The sequence below is a fragment of the Salmo trutta genome, chromosome 2 (assembly GCF_901001165.1).
Source record: "Salmo trutta chromosome 2, fSalTru1.1, whole genome shotgun sequence".
NCBI classification, from domain to species: domain Eukaryota; kingdom Metazoa; phylum Chordata; class Actinopteri; order Salmoniformes; family Salmonidae; genus Salmo; species Salmo trutta.
The window spans coordinates 62,201,507-62,221,678 of record NC_042958.1 but is presented as its reverse complement, the minus strand read 5'-3'; the positions used below and the strand labels follow the sequence as shown (position 1 = coordinate 62,221,678).

Here is a 20,172-nt window from a genome sequence, read left to right as displayed (position 1 = left end):
TCGATGATAAGACGTTGGAAACAGCAGCGTGAGGAATTGACTCAGTGCAAAAAGACAACTAAAGCTTACTGCTAATTTTTTGTTACAAGCCGTGTTTCGTTAAAGCCTATTTATTTTTGTTACAAGCCGTGTTTCGTTAAAGCCTATTTATTTTTGTTACAAGCCGTGTTTCGTTAAAGCCTGTGTAAAGTTCATTTGTTTCAATGTAGGTAGGCACCTGTGGCTTATAGACATGTGCGGCTTATTTATGTTCAAAATAATATATATTTTTTAATTCAGTGGGTGCGGCTTCTATTCAGGTGCGCTTAATAGTCCGGAAATTACGGTATATACATTTGTAGTCAGAAGTTTACATACAGTTAGGTTGGAGTCATTAAAACTAGTTTTTAAACCACTCCACAAATTTCTTGTTAACAAACTATAGTTTTGGCAAGTCGGTTAGGACATCTACTTTGTGCATGACACAAGTCATTTTTCCAGCAATTGTTTACAGACAGATTATTTCACTTATAATTCACTGTATCACAATTCCAGTGGGTCAGAAGTTTACATACACTAAGTTGACTGTGCCAGAAAAGGATGTCATGGATTTAGAAGCTTCTGATAGGCTAATTGACATCATTTGTGGATGTATTTCAAGGCCTACCTTCAAACTCAGTGCCTCTTTGCTTGACATCATGGGAAAATCTAAAGAAATCAGCCAAGACCTCAGATAAAAAATTCTAGACCTCCACCAGTCTAGTTCATCCTTGGGAGCAATTTTCAAAAGCCTGAAGGTACCACGTTCATCTGTACAAACAATAGTACGCAAGTATAAACACCATGGGACCACGCAGCCGTAATAGCGCTCAGGAAGGAGACGTGTTCTGTCTCCTAGAGATTAACATACTTTAGTGCCAAAAGTGCAAATCAATCCCAGAACAGCAGCAAAGGACCTTGTGAAGATGCTGGAGGAAACAGGTACAAAAGTATCTATCTCCACAGTAAAACGAGTCCTATATCGACATAACCTGAAAGGCCGCTCAACAAGGAAGAAGCCACTGCTCGAAAACCTCCATAAAAAAGCCAGACTACAGTTTGCGACTGCACATGGGGACAAAGATCGTACTTTTTTGGAGAAATGTCCTCTGGTCTGATGAAACAAAAATAGAACTGTTTGGCCATAATGACAATCGTTATGTTTGGAGGAAAAAGGGGGATGCTTGCAAGCCAAAGAACACCATCCCAACCGTGAAGCACGGGGGTGGCAGCATCATGTTGTGGGGGTGCTTTGCTGCAGGTGGGACTGGTGCACTTCACAAAATAGATGGCATCATGAGGTAGGAAAATTATGTGGATATATTGAAGCAACATCTCACGACATCAGTCAGGAAGTTAAATCTTGGTCACAAATGGGTCTTCCAAATGGACAATGACTCCAAGAATACTTCCAAAGTTGTGGCAAAATGGCTTAAGGACAACAAAGTCAAGGTATTGGAGTGGCCATCACAAGGCCCTGACCTCAATCCCATGGAAAATTTGTGGGCAGAACTGAAAAAGCGTGTGCGAGCAAGGAGGCCTACAAACCTGACTCAGTTACACCAGCTCTGTCAGGAGGAATGGGCCAAAATTCACCCAACTTATTGTGGGAAGCTTGTGGAAGGCTACCCGAAACATTTGACCCAAGTTAAGCAATTTAAAGGCAACGCTACCAAATACTAATTGAGTGTATGTAAACTTCTGACCCACTGGGAATGTGATGAAAGAAATAAAAGCTGAAATAAATCATTCTCTCTACTATTATTCTGACATTTCACCTTCTTAAAATAAAGTGGTGATCCTAACTGACCTAAGACAGGGAATTTTTACTGGGATTAAATGTCAGAATTGTGAAAAACTGAGTTTAAATGTATTTCGCTAAGGTGTATGTAAACTTTTGACTTCAACTGTATCTATATACACATCAATTACACAATACATGAAAAGCAAACACCTGACACGATAGCAAAACACAATAATATAATTCAAACACTTTCTTCAGTAAAAAGGCCCTCTAACATTCACCTGAATTGCCCTAGAGCCGGGATGGGCAACTGGCAACCCCCGCTTTGTAGGCCCATGGACCAATAAAATTACAAATGAAAAACTTACTGTTGAGAGTTAGAATAATAGAATACACAACGATGTGGGTACGCAGACTTACGAGCCCCCTCATGTTGAGTTCCGTTTTTTTTGGGGGGGCCCCCACCCCCATCAAAGTTGCCCAGCCCTGCCCTAGAGGCACCAACTCCACCAACTTTAAGGAATTTTGGAGATCATTCCACTTGAGGCGGTAAAAAAACTAAAACCTACAGGCTTTCAGTAGGGCAATAAAGGTAAATTGAAGCTCTGGAATTAAGCTCTGACAATATTTATGTTGGTCGCACAGGTCACCACCTTTGTGAAGGGGGAGTATATGGGCCGCCTTCCAGACTCTGGGGATGGTACCAGAAATAATTGGTGAAAGGTGAAAAATGTGGGTTTAAGATTCTGCAATAAGAGGAGCAGAAAGCTGCAGCAAGAAAGGATCAAGCAAATCAGCCCCAGTGTTTTTTACATCAATATTGCGCAAAGATTCACAAAGATTCACCAGAAGTTGACAGGACTTCCATCGACGCAAGTAGAGGCTGGGAGAATTGCAGGCAGTTGACTGTCTGACCAGGGTCAATTAAACCACAATTTCTTTCAAATAAAAAGCCTGCAGAGATAAAATGCTGATTTAGAAGCACTATTTATCTCATTTTTCTCAGTAACGATGCCAGTTTGACACAACTTGCTTTGGTAGGGAAGGAGAGGAATTTCCACACTACAGTGCATTAACTGTTTTCCAAAATTTTGTAATTTCACCAGAAGCTTTCTTGATTGAGGAAGTGCATCTATTTCTCAATTGCCTAGTCAGCATTTCTTGATTTGTCAGCATAACTAGATCTGAAAGTTCTATAGAGAACCAAGAATCTGTTCTATTTCTTACTCTAAGGCGTCTACAGGGACTGTTTTCCTGACAGAGAGATACAAATTTATGAACAATTCTAGAGCTAATTCAGGGTCAGGCATGCAGCTAATAGAGGAGAAGTCATTGTAACACATATCATGAAGAAAAGCTTGTGGGGAAAAATTTTACAAATCTACAGTGACTTCAGAAAGTATTCACACCTCTTGACTTTTTCCACATTTTGTTGTGTTAGTCTGAATTTAAAATGGATTAAATTTAGATGTTTTGGTCGCTGACCTACCTACACACAAAGAATGTTTTTCAACATTTCTACAAATGAATAAAACATTTGAAGTTTAAATGTCTTGAGTCAATTAGTATTCAACACCTTTGTTATGTCAAGCTTAAATAATTAATGAGTAAAAATGTGCTTAACAAATCACATAATAAGTTGCGTTGACTAACTGTGTGCAATAATAGTGTTTAACATGAAATTTGAATGACTATCCTTATCTCTGTACCCCACACATAGAATTACTGGATCTGTGAGGTCCCTCCGTCGAGCAGTGAATTTCAAACACAGATTCAACCACAAAGACCAGGGAGGTTTACCAATGCCTCACAAAGAAGGGCACCTATTGGTAGATAGGTAAAAATAGAAAAAGCAGTCACTGAGTATTCATTTGAGCATGGTGACGTTATTAATGACACTTTTGGATGGTGTATCAATATACCCAGACACTACAAAGATACAGGCGTCCTTTCTTTTTTTTTACTTTGACCCCTTTTTCGTGGTATCCAATTGGTAATTAGTCTTGTCTCATCGCTGCAACTCCCGTACAGACTCGGGAGAGGCGAAGGTCGAGAGCTATGCGTCCTCTGAAACACAACTTAGCCAAGCTGCACTGCTTCTTGACGCCCAAAAGCCAGTCGCACCAATGTGTCGAAGGAAACATGGTACACCTGGCGACCGTGTCAGTGTGCATTGTGCCCGGCCCGCCACAGGAGTCGCTAGAGCGCGATGGGACAAGAACCACCCTGCCCTAACCCGGACGACAGTGGGCCAATTGTGTGCCGCCCCATGGGTCTCCCTGTCGCGGCCGGCTGCAACAGAACCTGGACTCGATCCAGGATCTCTAGTGGCACAGCTAGCACTGCGATGCAGTGCCTTGGACCACTACGCCACTCGGGAGGCCCAGGCGTTCTTTCTAACTCAGTTGCCGGAGAGGAAAGAAACTTCTCAGGGATTTCAGCATGAGGCCAATGTTGAATTTAAAACAGTTAGTGTTTATGGCTGTGATAGGAGAAAACTGAGGATGGATCAACAACATTCTAGTTACTCCACAATACTAACATTATTGACAGAGTGAAAAGAGGTAAGCCTGTACAGAATAATAATATTCAAAACATGCATCCTGTTTGCAACAATGTACAATAAATGTGGCAAAGCAATTCACCTTTTGTCCTGAATACAAAGTTGTATTATCATGACTAATGATATGACCCAGATGCAGACACAGGAGGTGGATAATACTGTTCTCAGATAATTTACTATAAATACTGGGCAGGCAAAGGGCAGGTATAGGACAGGCAGAGGTTTGTGATTGGGTCAGAGTCAGGCAGGTACACGATGGCAAGCAGGCTCGGGGTTAGGGCAGGCAGAATGGTCAGAACTGGGAAAAACTAGGAAACAGAACCTGGAAACAGGAGACAAAGAGCTGTGAGATATAGGTTTAATCCTAGACACATGAAAAGTGTACATAGAGTACAGGGCAACAGAAGACGAACAGCAGAGGGGCTAAGAATCAAGGAGATGGGGAAAGGGCCGATAAAACGGGGACAGTTTGCGGGACTCTACCTGGAGGGGCAGATCCCGAGTGGACAGCCATACCCTCTGCCCGAGACTATAACGGGGAGCCGGGGTCCGGTGGTGGTCCGACCAGTCGTCGATACCTGGAGGTGGTCTTGAGAAGAGCCAACCGGGCTCTCTTCCAGGCACGGTGACAGCGGTGAACAAACATCTGGGCCGAGGGTATGCTGACCTCTTCCTCATGCTCCGGGAAGAGTGGGGGCTGATATCCCAGGGAGCACTCAAAACGCGAGAGACCAGAGGCTGAGCAAGGGAGGATGTTGCAGGCGTACTCTACCCACACAAGCTGCTGGCTCCAGGTGGTGGGATTGGCGGAGATGAGGCAGCAAAGAGCCTGATTGGCTCGCTCCGACTGGCTGTTAGCCTGGGGGTGGAACCCGGGGGACAGGCTGATCGATGACCCATTGCCGAACGCCTTCCAGAACTGGGATGAGAACTGAGGACCCCGGTCGGAGACAATATCCACCGGAAGTCCATGGATCAATGAGCTGGGCCGTCTCCTTGGCTGAGGGTAGCTTGGGGACCGGAAAACCGGTCCACCACGGTAAGGATAACCGTGTTGCCATCAGGCAGGGGGAGACCAGTGACAAAGTCCAGGGATATATGTGACCAGGGACGGTGAGGGACGGGAAGTGGTTGAAGGAGGCCAGCCGGAGCTTGCCGAGGAGTCTTATTCTGGGCATGCACGGTGCAGGCGGAGATGAACACGAAGAAATCAGGAACCAAGGTGGGCCACCAAAAACTTTGTCGTACAAAGGCCAGGGTCCGACGGGAGCCAGGATGGCAGGCCAGTCGAGAGGAATGAGCCCATTCCAGAATCGAGGAACGGGCAGAGTCCGGGACAAACATCCGGTTAGCTGGGCCCTCTGCACCCCACGGACCTGGTTCTCTATACCCCAGATGAGTGCAGCTGCGAGACAAGAGGGAGGAAGGAGATGGTGAAGTTGAATCGGGTGAACAGCATGACCCATCGAGCTTGCCTGGAGTTGAGGAGCTTGGCGGCGCGGAGATATTTTAGGTTTTTGTGATCTGTTCATACTATGAATGGGTGTTCCGCGCCCTCTAATCAGTGCCTCCACTCCTCCAATGCCATCTTCACCGCAAGTAGTTCCCGGTTACCCTCGTCGTATTCCTTTCCGTGGGGTTGAGACGATGGGAGAGGAAAGCACAGGGACGCAGCTTTTGGTCTTGGGCCGAACGCTGGGACAGGACAGCCCCCACTCTGACGTCTGAGGCATCGATCTCCACCAGGAAGTTGCCATCAGCGATGGAGACGTATATTGAGGACCCCCTAGCTGGGACAGATCTGGATGGATTAGGATGGGGCTGGTAGTGAATTGGTACTTGAGGTCCAAGAACGCCTGGTCTGCAGCTGGAGACCACGTAAACCGGACCTTGGGAGAGGTGAGAGCTGACAGTGGGGAAGCCCGGGTGCTGTAACCCCAGATGAACCGGCGGTAGAAATTGGTGAATCCCAGGAAGCGTTGCAGCTGCACGCTGGAGGTGGGTTGCAGCCAATCCACCACCGCTCTCACCTTTTCAGGATCCATCTGTATGTTGCCTGCAGCTATGATGTACCCAAGGAAGGAGATGGTAGAGCGATGGAATTTGCATTTTACCGCTTTGACGAACAGCTGGTTCTCCAGAAGACGCTGGAGGACTTGTCTGACATGAGGACATGTTCTTGAGCCGAGTGGGAAAACACGAGGTGTCATCAAGGTAGACGAACACGAACCTATTCAATATGTCCCAGAGAACGTCTTTTACCAGGGCCTGGAACACAGCAGGAGCATTGGTCAGTCCGAACGGCATCACCAAGTATTCGTAGTGCCCGCTAGCCATGTTAAAGGCGGTCTTCCACTCATCCCATTCCCGTATCCGTACCAGATGGTAGGCGTTCTGGAGGTCCAACTTGGAGAAGATGGTAGCCTCCTGGAGAGGCGAGGAGTGGAAGCGGGTAACGATTTTTAACCGTGATGTCATTCAGGCCCCGGCAGGGTTTTGACCTTGCGCCGGCGGGGGAGCCAGAAGGACGGATACCCCCTGCAGCCAGGGAGTCCTCAATATACGTCTCCATCGCCTTGCTCTCCTGCCCTGACAGGGAATAAAGCCGCCCCCGAGGTGGTGTAGTGCCCGGGAGAAGGTCAATTACGCAGTCATAGGGCCGATGCGGAGGAAGCGAGGCTGCATGGGACTTGCTGAAAACCTCCCGGAGGTCGGAGAGGTCCGGGCTTTTCCCAAGCCTGCAGGAAGACGTCACGGGGCAGGAATTGCTCCAGCAGTGTGTTGAAGGCATGTCCTGGTGTTCCGCCAAAGTCTGGAATCCTTCCATAAGACCTTGAAGTAACTCCTTGTGTCTTCCAATGGTGGCTCCCTGGGAGGAGACGGCGTTGTGGAGCTGGTCCAAGTCTGCTGTGTCAGTCATGGCCAGTTCATACTATCACGACTCAGGATATGACCCAGATGCAGACACAGGAGGTGGATAGTACAGTTTATTATAAACACGGGGCAGGTAGAGGACAGGTGATCAGGTCAGAGTCAGGTAGGTACAGGACAGCAGGCAGGCTCGGGATCAGGGCTGGCAGAAGTTCTAGGAAAAACTAGGAAACAGAACTTGAGAAACAGAAAGGCGGGAAAGCACGCTGGTAAAACCTGACAAGAGAAGATGAACTGGCAACAGACAAACAGAGAACGCAGGTATAAATACACAGGGGATAATGGGGCAGATAGGCGACACCTGTAGGGGGGTGGAGACAAGCACAAAGACCGGTGAAACACATCAGGGTGTGACATTTATGTTTGGGGCAAATTCAATACAACCTATTACTGAGTACTGAGTACTCCATATTTTCAAGCACAGTGGTGGCTGCATCATGTTATGGGTATGTTATGGGTATGCTTGTAATCGTTAAGGACTGGGGAGTTTTTCAGGATAAAAAATAAACGGAATGGAGCTAAGGACAGGTAACATCCTAGAGGAATACCTGGTTCAGTCTGCTTTCCACCAGATACTGGGAGATGAATTCACCTTTCAGCAGGACAATGACCTAAAACACAAGGCCAAATCTACACTGGTGTTGCTTACCAAGAAAACAGTGAATATTCCTGAGTGGCCGAGTTACAGATTTGAATTAAATCTGCTTGAAAATCTATGGGGAGACCTGAAAATGGCTGTCTAGCAATGATCAACAACCAATTTGTGAGGGCTTGAAGAAGGGGATAAATGCCATCAACAGATAATGTGGATTTTGTCTTATGGACAAATCAAAAACCAAAAGCAAATTTTTTTGGTGATATTTAGAGAACATGATGCCACGAGTTGATTTCACATATATAGCCACCCTCTCCTTCTTTCAGTCTGTGACACCTGAAGATGTGGTAATCAGCAATGTCCTTATCCGGGATCGAGCCATTTGTCCAAGTCTCTGTGAGAACCAAAATGTCCGGGCTCGTGTCATGCACCCAGATATCATGAAAGTCCATATTTGACATCAAACTTTGTACGTTGATATGTAACAACCCAACTTTTTGCAATTTGAATACAGCAAGGGTATCCATTTTTGTGGTATTTGAAATAACATTATGGGACGAGCTTACCACAGTGGGCTTCCTTCCCAATTGGGCTAACAGTAACAGTGGATTTCTTTTTTTATGGTCACAAGATTGTTACTACCCCTGGGTATATGATTATCTGTATAAGTACTATGATAATGCTGTGAAATAGTGGGAATGGGATGCGTTACCTGAGCAGGGGTTGGGATGTTTTTGAGTAAATTATTTATAAGAGCCTCCTCAATGTTGGCCAAGATAACTTTTGCCCCTTTCATATTTGGATGCAAGCCATACATCAATCAAATTCTTTATCTAATTTTAACTTGCATACACTACTTTCGTACTGCTTTAATATTGTTGTTCATTAATCCCTTTTTATTTCACACAGGCAGAGGTCCGGACGACTCTGAGGCCATTGTATGAGGTGTTTGGTGGAATTCAGGGTCCTGCAGGAAGGTTCATCTGGTCCAGGGTGGAGAGGCTGTCTGCATGCTGGATAAAGGCGGGACATAGGATACGAGAGAACACCATTAAGACGACTTCACTGCAGAAGAGGGTGGGTTAACCACAGAGATCCTATTAAATGAACTTCCAATATGTAAATCTACGGGGTTAACATCGGATTCATCGGATTTCAAACTCCCACGTGCTGCATCTATATTTATAATCTCCTGCTGTAATATTTTCATACAGTTGAAGTCGGAAGTTTACATACACCTTAGCCAAATACATTTAAACTCAGTTTTTCACAATTCCTGACATTTAATCCTAGTAAAAATTCCCTGTCTTAGGTCAGTTAAGATCACCACTTTATTTTAAGAAGGTGAAATGTCAGAATAATAGTAGAGAGAATGATTTATTTCATATTTTATTTCTTTCATCACATTCCCAGTGGGTCAGAAGTTTACATACACTCAATTAGTATTTGGTAGCATTGCCTTTAAATTGTTAAACTTGGGTCAAACGTTTCGGGAAGCCTTCCACAAGCTTCCCACAATAAGTTGGTGTAACTGAGTCAGATTTTTTAGGCCTCATTGCTCACACACGCTTTTTCAGTTCTGCCCACAAATATTCTATGGGATTGAGGTCAGGGCTTTGTGATGGCCACTCCAATACCTTGACGTTGTTGTCCTTAAGCCATTTTGCCACAACTTTGGAAGTATGCTTGGAGTCATTGTCCATTTGGAAGACCCATTTGCGACCAAGCTTTAACTTCCTGACTGATGTCTTGAGATGTTGCTTCAATATATCCACATAATTTTCCTACCTCATGATGCCATCTATTTTGTGAAGTGCAGCAGTCCCTCCTGCAGCAAAGCACCCCCACAACATGATGCTGCCACCCCCGTGCTTCATGGTTGGGATGGTCGTCTTCAGCTTGCAAGCCTCCCACTTTTTCCTCAAAACATAACGATGGTCATTATGGCCAAACAGCTCTATTTTTGTTTCATCAGACCAGAGGACATTTCTCCAAAAAAGTATGATCTTTGTCCCTATGTGCAGTTGCAAACCGTAGTCTGGCTTTTTTATAGCGGTTTTGGAGCAGTGGCCTTTCAGGTTATGTCGATATAGGACTCGTTTTACTGTGGATATAGATACTTTGTACCTGTTTCCTCCAGCATCTTTACAAGGTCCTTTGCTGTAGTTCTGGGATTGATTTGCACTTTTGGCACCAAAGTACGATCATCTCTAGGACACAGAACGCGTCTCCTTCCTGAGCGGTATGAGGGCTGCGTGGTCCCATGGTGTGTATACTTGCGTACTATTGTTTGTACAGATGAACGTGGTACCTTCAGGCGTTTGGAAGTTGCTCCCAAGGATGAACTAGACTGGTGGGGGTCTACAATAATTTTTCTGAGGTCTTGGCTGATTTCTTTTGATTTTCCCATGATGTCAAGCAAAGAGGCACTGAGTTTGAAGGTAGGCCTTGAAATACATCCACAGGTACACCTCCAATTGACTCAAATTATGTCAATTAGCCTATCAAAAGCTTCTAAAGCCATGACATAATTTTATGGAATTTTCCAAGGTGTTTAAAGGCACAGTCAACTTAGTGTATGTAAACTTCTGACCTACTGGAATTGTGATACAGTGAATTATAAGTGAAATAACCTGTCTGTAAACAATTGTTGGAAAAATGACTTGTGTCATGCACAAAGTAGATGTCCTAACTGACTTGCCAAAACTATAGTTTGTTAACAAGAAATTTGTGGAGTGGTTGAAAAACTAGTTTTAATGACTCCAACCTAAGTGTATGTAAACTTCTGACTTCAACTGTATGTCTTTAGTTATTTTTAGTTACTGTTCCTTAGGTTAGTCATAGTGCTTGCACTGATATGCTGGTGGGATGATTGTTGAATGTGTAATATTGAATTGATAAAACCTCTATATACTCAAATAAGGCGGTGTTTTAAAAGTTATTTCTGTATGTGCCCCCAGGTGCTAGAAATATTTCTAATACCTTGATATCCAACAACATCATGACTTCACGAATCCATTTCAATGTAATGAAGACTGATCTAATCATGAATAATCATCGTCCTCCACCTCCATGTTCTCCCCCTCTCTAGGTCCTGCTGTACCCGGGGGTCCTGTCTGGGGGTGCGGGCCAGCGGTTCGGGGCCATGGTGGACCAAGGGGGGCCTCTGGGGGAGCTGGTGCAGTGGGCTGACCTCAGTGCCTCTCTCTTCATCCTGGGTCACAATCTGACCTTTACCACCTCCCAGAACCACCTGCACAGGTAACACACCGTAGAAATAGAATTACTATAATGGGAATCCCCATTCAAGTCAATGTTCTGTGATGGATGGGTCAGCGGCCATATGAAGTGAACCCATAACCAGGAAGGCAAGCCAGAAGTACAGGATTTAAGGTGTGCTTTACACACCTCTTAATAGAAATATGTCTAATACCTTGATATGCAACAACATCATGGCTTTGCATATCCATTGAAATGTATTGAAGACTGATCTAATCATGAATAGTCATCATCCTTTGACAACTTAAAGCTCTCACAATGCATTGTCACTTTGAGTTCTATCTCACCATGACAGAGTGTTTGTTTGTGTTTGGTGGAACAGTGTGATAGGTGCAGCCCCGGGCAAAGGAAGCTGCCCCATCCAGAGGCCCCTGCCCTTTGACATCATCTATACAGACTACCACGGCCTCGCCCATCTCCAGGGAGCCATGGGGCTGGCCTTCCAACACTACCAGTAATGACACTTTGGTTACTTTTGTTAACATGTTGGATTACATGAGCCTTATTCCAAGGTACTGTAACAACATATATCATTACCATGTAATTACCATGAAGCAAACTCGTAAGTACTTGATTCAAGACAGTTTTCCCACATAATTTCAAGTCACATAAGATACAGTTCAACACAATTAAATATGCCTATGATGATACATTTCCTCCTCTCTCCAGATGCCGCTTCCGAATCCTTGACTCTTTTGGTACGGAACCGGCTTTCAACCTAGGGACATATGCCCGTAGCCATGGTTACAACACGCTATGGGGAAGCTGGCGTCTACAGCCACTGCAGTACATGACCATGTTCCGTGAGTATACTGTGTGTGTGTGGGTGTGTGGGTGTGGGTGGGTTAACAGATGTAATCGTATGTGTAACTTAGTCTCTTGTGTTGTGTTTTTAAAGAAAGGAGTGCCCAGCCAGTAGTCCCAGTTGATTGGTGTTTATTCTGACGATAGACACAAGGAAGCACATTAGATGTGCAGGACAGCAGTATGTTGATGGCTGTAGATTTGTGATTTGTCGCTTGCATATGAATATCAGACTGGGTATTTTGTAATCAAATATCATAACAATGACCAAAACAAATTGTATAGAATAAATATATGTACCTGACGATAGACACGAGGAAGCACATTAGATGTGCAGGACAACAGTATGTTGATGGCTGTAGATTGTCTGTTAGCATGGGAATAACTGAATTAGCAGCATGCTTGCTAGCTCGCTCTTACAGCAATAACATACAAAAGCACATCCCAGGAAGCCAGCAATATCTAATACATACACACACACACACACACACACATACTGTATATATACAGTGCCTTCAGGAAGTATTCACACCCCTTTTTCCACGTTTTGTTGTTTTACAGCCTGATTTTAAAATGGATTAAATTGAGATTTTTGGTCACTGGCCTACACACAGTACCCATAATGTCAAAGTCAAATGATGTTTACAAATGAAATACAAATGTCAAGTTGAAATGTCTTGAGTCAACAAGTATTCAACCCCTTATGGCCAGCCTAAATAAGTTCAGAAGTAAAAATGTGCTTAACAAGTCACAGTTGCACTCTGTGTGCAATTATTGTGTTTAACATGATTTTTGAATGAGTACCTCATCTCTGTACCCTACACATACAATTATTGGTAAGGTCCCTCAGTTTAGCTGTGAATTTCAAACACAGATTCAACCACAATGACCAGGGAGGTTTTCCAATATATATTTTTTTATCATACATTAAATATCCCTTTGAGCATGGTGAAGTTATTAATTACACTGTGCATGGTGTATCAATACACCCAGTCACTACAAACATACAGGTGTCCTTTCTAACTCTGTTGCCAGAGAGGAAGGAAACCGCCAATGTGATAGGAGAAAACTGAGGATGGATCAACAATTGTAGTTACTCCATAATACTAACGTAATTGACAGAGTGAAAAGAAGGAAGCCTGAGCCTTTCCAAAATACGCATCCTGTTTGCAACAAGGCACTAAATTAATACTGCCAAAAAAATCACTTTTTGTACTGAATACAAAGTGTTATGTTTGGGGGAAATCCATTACAAAACCTGGTTCAGTCTGCTTTCCACCAGAGACTGGGAGATTAATTCACCTTTCAGCAGGACAATAACATTAAAGACAAGGCCAAATTTACACTGGAGTTGCTTACCAAGACTGTGAATGTGGCTGAGTTACAGTTTTGACTTAAATCTACTTGAAAATATATGGCAAGACCTGAAAATAGTTGTCCAGCAATGATCAACAACCAATAAGTTTTATAAGAATAATGGGCAAAAGTTGCAAGATCCAGGTGTGGAAAGCTCTTAGAGACTTAGTGAAACAGACGAACAGCTGTAATCGCTGCCAATGGTGCTTCTACAAAGTATTGACTCAGGGGTGTGAATACTTATGTAAATACCATATTTCTGTGTTTCATTTTAAATACATTTGCAAAAACGTCTAAAAACATGTTTTGACTTTGTCATTATGGGGTGTTGTGTGTAGATGAGTGAGAACAAAAATCTATTTAATCAATTTTGAATTCAGCTGTAACACAAGAAAATGTGGAATAAGTCAAGGGGTATGAATACTTTCTGAAGGCACTGCATATATATATCAGGAAATGTACATAGTGAACTCGTACACATTGTAAATACATACATTGAAAGCACTATTTCAGAACGTGACCTACCGATTGCTTGTCAATATTACATTCGCAATCTCCCCCTATCTGCAAGCGTAGCCAATAACATAACATGCCACGTCCTGACCAGTATAGGGGTTATTGGTTATTGTAGTTTGGTCAGGACGTGGCAGGGGGTATTTGTTTTATGTGGTTCGGGGTTTAATGGGATATGTATTTATGTAAGAGGGGTGTTTGGTTTATGTGTTCCGGGTTTTTTGGGTAATGTTCTTGTTTTGTATTTTCGATGCTCTGTCTATGTTGTGTATTTCTTTGTTGGCCTGGTATGGCTCTCAATCAGGAACAGGTAGATCGTTGTTGCTGATTGAGAGTCATACTTAGGTAGCCTGTTTTCACCTGTCCCTTTGTGGGAAGTTGTGGTTGCATAGCTGTGTGTTTTAGCCTGCAATCCTGTTCGTTCGATCGTTTTCTTGTTTTGTTTTGTTTGTGTTCAATAAAAGTCATTATGAGCACTCAACCCGCTGCGCCTTGGTCCACTACGTACGACGACCGTTTCATAACACCTTACTAATATGTCAATTCAACCAACCAATAGGAATACATAAACATCGAATACATATCTCTGCAGTGGCAAGTGGAAACATAATGAACCCTGTTATACAGTACCAGTCAAAAGTTTGGACACACCTACTCATTCCAGGGTTTTTCTTTATTTTTACTATTTTCTACATTGTAGAATAATAGTGAAGACATCAAAACTATGAAATAACACTCTATGGAATCATGTAGTAACCAAAAAAGTGTTAAACAAATCAACATATATTTTATATTTGAGATTCTTCAAAGTAGCCACCCTTTGCCTTGATGACAGCTATGCACACTCTTGGCATTCTCTCAACCAGCTTCATGAATTAGTCACCTGGAATGCATTTCAATTAACAGGTGTGCCTTGTTCAGTCAATCAATCAAATGTTTTTAGAAAGCCCTTTTTTTATCAGCCGATGTCATAAAGTGCTATACAGAAACCCAGCCTAAAACCCCAAACAGCAAGCAATGCAGATGTAGAAGCAATTAAAAGTTAATTTGGGGAATTTCTTTCTTTCTTAATGCGTTTGAGCCTATCAGTTGTGTTGTGACAAGGTAGGGGTGGTATACAGAAGAAAGCCCTATTTGGTAAAAGACCAAGTCCATATTATATCAAGAACAGCTCAAATAAGTAAAGAGAAATGACATTCCATCATTACTTTAAGACATGAAGGTCAGTCAATCTGGAAGATTTCAAGAACTTTGAAAGTTTCTTCAAGTGCAGTCGCAAAAACTATCAAGAGCTATGATGAAACTGGCTCTCATGAGGACCGCCACAGGAAAGGAAGACCCACAGTTACCTCTGCTGCAGAGGACAAGTTAGGGTTAACTGCATTAGAGTTAACTGCACCTCAGATTGCAGCACAAATAAATGCTTCACAGAGTTCAAGTAACAGACACATCTCAACATCAACAGTTCAGAGGAGACTGCGTAAATCAGGCCTTCATGGTTGAATTGCTGCAAAGGAACCACTACTAAAGGCCACCAATAATAATAAGAGACTTGCTTAGGTCAAGAAACATGAGGCAATGGACATTAGACCGGTGGAAATCTGTCCTTTGGTCTGATGAGTCAAATTTGAGATTTTTGGTTCCAACCGCCGTGTCTTTGTGAGACGCAGAGTAGGTGAACGGATAATCTCCGCATGTGTGGTTCCCACCGTGAAGCAGGGAGAAGGAGGAGGTGTGATGGTGTGGGGGTGCTTTGCTAGTGACACAGTCAGTGATTTATTTAGAATTCAAGGCACACTTAACCAGCATGGCTACCACAGCATTCTGCAGCGATACGCCATCCCATCTGGTATGCGCTTAGTGGTACTATCATTTGTTTTTCAACAGGACAATGACCCAACACACCTCCAGGCTGTGTAAGGGCTATTTGACCAAGAAGGAGAGTGATGGAGTGCTGCATCAGATGACCAGGCCTCCACAATCACCTGACCTCAACCCAATTGAGATGGTTTGGGATGAGTTGGACCACAGAGTGAAGGAAAAGCAGCCAACAAGTGCTCAGAATATGTGGGAACTCCTTCAAGACTGTTGGAAAAGCATTCCAGGTGAAGCTGATTGAGAGAATGCCAAGAGTGTGCAAAGCTGTCATCAAGGCAAAGGATGGCTACTATATATTTTGATTTGTTTAACACTTTTTTGGTTACTACATGATTCCATATGAGTTATTTCATAATTTTGATGTCTTCACTATTGTTCTACAATGTAGAAAATAGTCCAAATAAAGAAAAACCCTTGAATGAGTAGGTGTGTCCAAACTTTTGACTGGTACTGTACATGTAAGTCTGTTTATAGGTTTTTGCATTTGTGTGTGTTTCCTTGTGTATGTGTTCATGCGTGCACGCACGTGTGTGTGTGTATGTGTCTTTATTTAGTGTTGGGCTTTACCATTTGGAGACCAACAGTGGTGACACACAGTGGGAGTGTTATTAACTATGACAGTGCTGATGTATGTTCCACAAAGGAGGCTTCATATGTCTGCATACTTAGAGGATTCAGAACAGGTTAAATAAACGTGAGCCCTTGCCCTTCCCAAAATCTTCTCAAACACTTCCTAGTCATCTCTCCCACTCTGACTAGACTGAGACAAGCTGGAGCGCGCCGAGCAGTCCGGACCACTTCCACAGGCAGGAACGCTGCTGTTTATTTGTGCTGCTCGTGCAGCAAGAGGGATGATGCCCGCGGCGATGGCAGCTCAGAGAGAGGAAGAGATGGAGGGAGAAAGGGATTAGAGGTGGTGTCGATGGGGCTTTGAAGTGCTAGAAAGGATCTGTTGAGTGTCAGGGCCTTTGGGAAGGCATTGGTTATTGTGTGTGTCTGTCTGTCTGTCTGTCTGTCGAAGGCAATGGTTCTATCTAGCCATCGCTCCCCTTTTTGCACCATTTTCCATCTTGATCATGATTCATGTTGGTGTGAGCCCACTAAGATGATGAATGGAGGTGCTACGCGTCTGGTGTGCATGTGGAGGAGTGTTGGAGACAAGCTAGGATAAATTAGCCTGTTATTCACCCAGAAAGGACCTTCTTCACAGTTGTGAGGAAGAGTTAGGAGACAGGAGAGAGTTATTTGGCAGGGCCTTTTAAACAACTGTTGGGGGGACAGACGGACTGACACGTGGACTAATACGCAGACACACACAAGCCTACACACACACACACACACACACACACACACACACACACACACACATTCACAGACACATTCTTGTATTTCTTAAAATAAATATCCCATCTCTCACACCTCCCTCTCTCTGTTCTGTTAGGATGAATCTGAGAAGCTGTGGGAAGTCAAAGTGTATGGCCTATCCAAACACACTGACACTAACCCCCTAAGAATAGTTTTTATTTCCATCATCATGTGATTTATGTCTGTTTCTCTCCTTTCACGTCGGCCCATCGAGACGCTCCCAATGTTATTACTCAACTGTCACTACCCGCATTCTTGGTCCCTTATGTCGACATCGCCGGTCCAAAACAACCTTTTTTCCACATCTTTCTGTCGTTATCCTGTACTAATGCTGTTTGTTATAGTCTCCTCCTGTCCTGACAGCTATTGGCATCTCCAGCTGCACATAGACACATTACACACATTACACATATTAGACACATTAGGCATATTAGACATACAGTATTAGACATATTAGACACATTAGGCATATTAGACATGCAGTATTAGACACATTAGGCATATTAGACATACAGTATTAGACACATTAGGCATATAAGACACATTAGACACATTAGGCATATTAGACTTAGTAGACATATTAGACTTAGTAGACACATTAGGCATATTAGACTTAGTAGACACATTAGGCATATTAGACTTAGTAGACACATTAGGCATATTAGACTTAGTAGACACATTAGGCATATTAGACTTATTAGGCATATTAGACATATTAGACTTAGTAGACACATTAGGCATATTAGACACATTAGGCATATTAGGCACATTAGACTTATTAGACAGACACAGACTTATTAGACACATTTAGACATATTAGACACATTAAGGCGTATTAGGCACATTAGACACATTAGACACATTATACTTATTAGACACATTATACTTATTAGACACATTCGGCTTATTAGACACATTAGGCTTATTAAACACATTACGCATATTAGACTTATTAGGCATATTAGACACATTAGGTATATTAGATTTATTAGACGCATTAGACATATTAGACACATTAGGCTTATTAGGCACATTGGGCACATTAGACTTATTAGGCACATTAGACTTATTAGGCATATTTGACACATTAGACTTATTGGGCAAATTTGGCATATTAGACATAGCTATATTAGACAAATTATACTTATTAGACTTATCAAACACTTTCTTATTATACACAGACTTATTAGACATTGACACATTGTTTTGTCTTATCCTTCTCTCTTGTTCATTCTGATAGAAGCCTTTGGGATGAAACAGGTTTTATTCCTTTGAGATCTAACTGATAGAGGATTTATACTTATATCTTTGCCGATGAAATAAAGATTTGCTGTAGTTCTTGACCACTAGACAATATACTTATGTGATAACTTATTGGTTGTTTGATGGCTTAAACGTTGGTCTGTGGTTATAATGTGACTTCAAACAATCAATACAACACTTTCCTAACGATATAATCCAAAATTGTATTCTGACCTGTTGCGTCTCCGTCTCCTGTGTAGCTCATACCCCTGATAACTCGTTCCTGGGGTTTGTGAGTGAGGAGGCGATGGTGGAGCAGGAAGAGAGGGAGGAGGAAGTGGAGCCAGGGCCTTACAGGAAGGACAACACGGCTGTGGTCTATGGGAAACAGGACTACATGTGGCAGGTAAGGAGGCGGAAAGAGTTAAAGGGTGCAGTGACCAATGACAGTGCCATCCAGTAATGTCCTCACTAGACAGGCTGTTTTTGGAACGGCCAACATGCGACATGCTCCCTCAACTCTACTCTACACTATACATGAACTTTTACTCTTCTCTTCTCCTCTTTACTCTATTTTCCATTCTTTTATTTTCTATTCCAGGGCAAGGAGCGTTATCTGGAGGTGATCAGTCAGGAGCTGGAGACCCACGGCACAGTGTACCAGCCTCCAGGCCACTCCGCTCAGCTGCCCAGTAACATCATCAACCACGGCCTGCTGACCCAGGATCAGTTCTTACAGCTCCTCAGAAGAGCCAAGGTAACAACCGAACTGAACCCAGGCCACAGTGTCTCAGGGCCCATGAGGACAATTACTATCTTGATTTATTGTGCAAACGTCCGTGGACATCTATGCGTGGTTTCAGACCTGGATCTAATATATAGCTTGATATGTTAGGATTCAAACACTTTCTACAATATCTCTGTAAGCCATGCAGAGATAGGGATTCTAAATGCATGGCTGCATTGCCCTCCCCCTCCAGGTGTTTGTGGGCCTTGGGTTTCCCTATGAGGGTCCAGCTCCTTTGGAGGCCATAGCTTTAGGGTGTGTCTTCCTCCAGCCGCGCTTCCAGCCCCCTCGCTCCTCTGAAAACAGTGACTTCTATAAAGGGAAGCCCACAACACGACAGGTACTGGATATCAACTCATCCAGAAATGTATTAACAAATGAATCAAATTCAATTGAAAAATGAACAAACAAATTTACCTAAAGACTATTTCACACCCAATGGTGGTTTAATTGGGAAGTGTGTGTGCGCGTGCGCACGTGCGTTGGTGTGTGCGTGCATGCATGCATGCATGTGTGTACATGTGTGTGTCTGTCAGGTCTCCTCTCAGCACCCCTATGCTGAGGAGTTCATCGGTAAACCCTACGTTTGGACCGTGGACATGACCAACACTACTGACGTTCAAGAGACGGTCAGGGCTATTCTACGCACAGAGGTCAGTTACCATGACCTTGATTCTACTGTTATGAATGTTAAATGAATGCTTATGTAAGAATATTCTGAGATAAATACACAATGCATATGACTAAAGGTCAAGAGGGAATTAAAGATCAATGGAAATAGTTGTTTTTCTGTAATGGGGAACTGAAGCTTAATGGGTCAGGGACACGGAATTTCAGTCCAGGAATCATAGCTACATGTGGCAAGTTCTCATTGGTCCAAATGGTCTATACATTGAACCTGAAATGGGATACTTGTTATTTGACCATTGGCCCAATTTTACTGCAAGGAATTCTAATTGGTCAACCACAGGATAGGCTTGGGGTATAAACTACATCCTGTCTTTTTGTTCAGTGGAGAAAACACTGAGGACAGGGAAGAATGACCATCTACTTTCCAGCATAACAACTATGATTTGTTCTCTTTGAATAAATATATA

At 43.2% G+C, this 20,172-nt stretch overlaps 1 protein-coding gene across 4 annotated transcripts in view; it reads left to right on the top strand.

Moving 5' to 3' along the window:
- The window catches only part of LOC115159989 (alpha-1,6-mannosylglycoprotein 6-beta-N-acetylglucosaminyltransferase B), a 46,580-nt gene that overhangs the window by 21,235 nt on the left and 5,173 nt on the right, over nt 1–20,172 (top strand). For all 4 annotated transcript variants that reach the window (XM_029710201.1, XM_029710216.1, XM_029710209.1 and 1 more), the window contains 8 exons: nt 8,761–8,928; nt 10,943–11,112; nt 11,453–11,584; nt 11,800–11,933; nt 18,549–18,694; nt 18,890–19,045; nt 19,269–19,415; nt 19,612–19,728. In XM_029710201.1, coding sequence (XP_029566061.1) covers nt 8,761–8,928; nt 10,943–11,112; nt 11,453–11,584; nt 11,800–11,933; nt 18,549–18,694; nt 18,890–19,045; nt 19,269–19,415; nt 19,612–19,728 — 1,170 coding nt within the window. The remainder of the gene's footprint in view (nt 1–8,760; nt 8,929–10,942; nt 11,113–11,452; nt 11,585–11,799; nt 11,934–18,548; nt 18,695–18,889; nt 19,046–19,268; nt 19,416–19,611; nt 19,729–20,172) is intronic.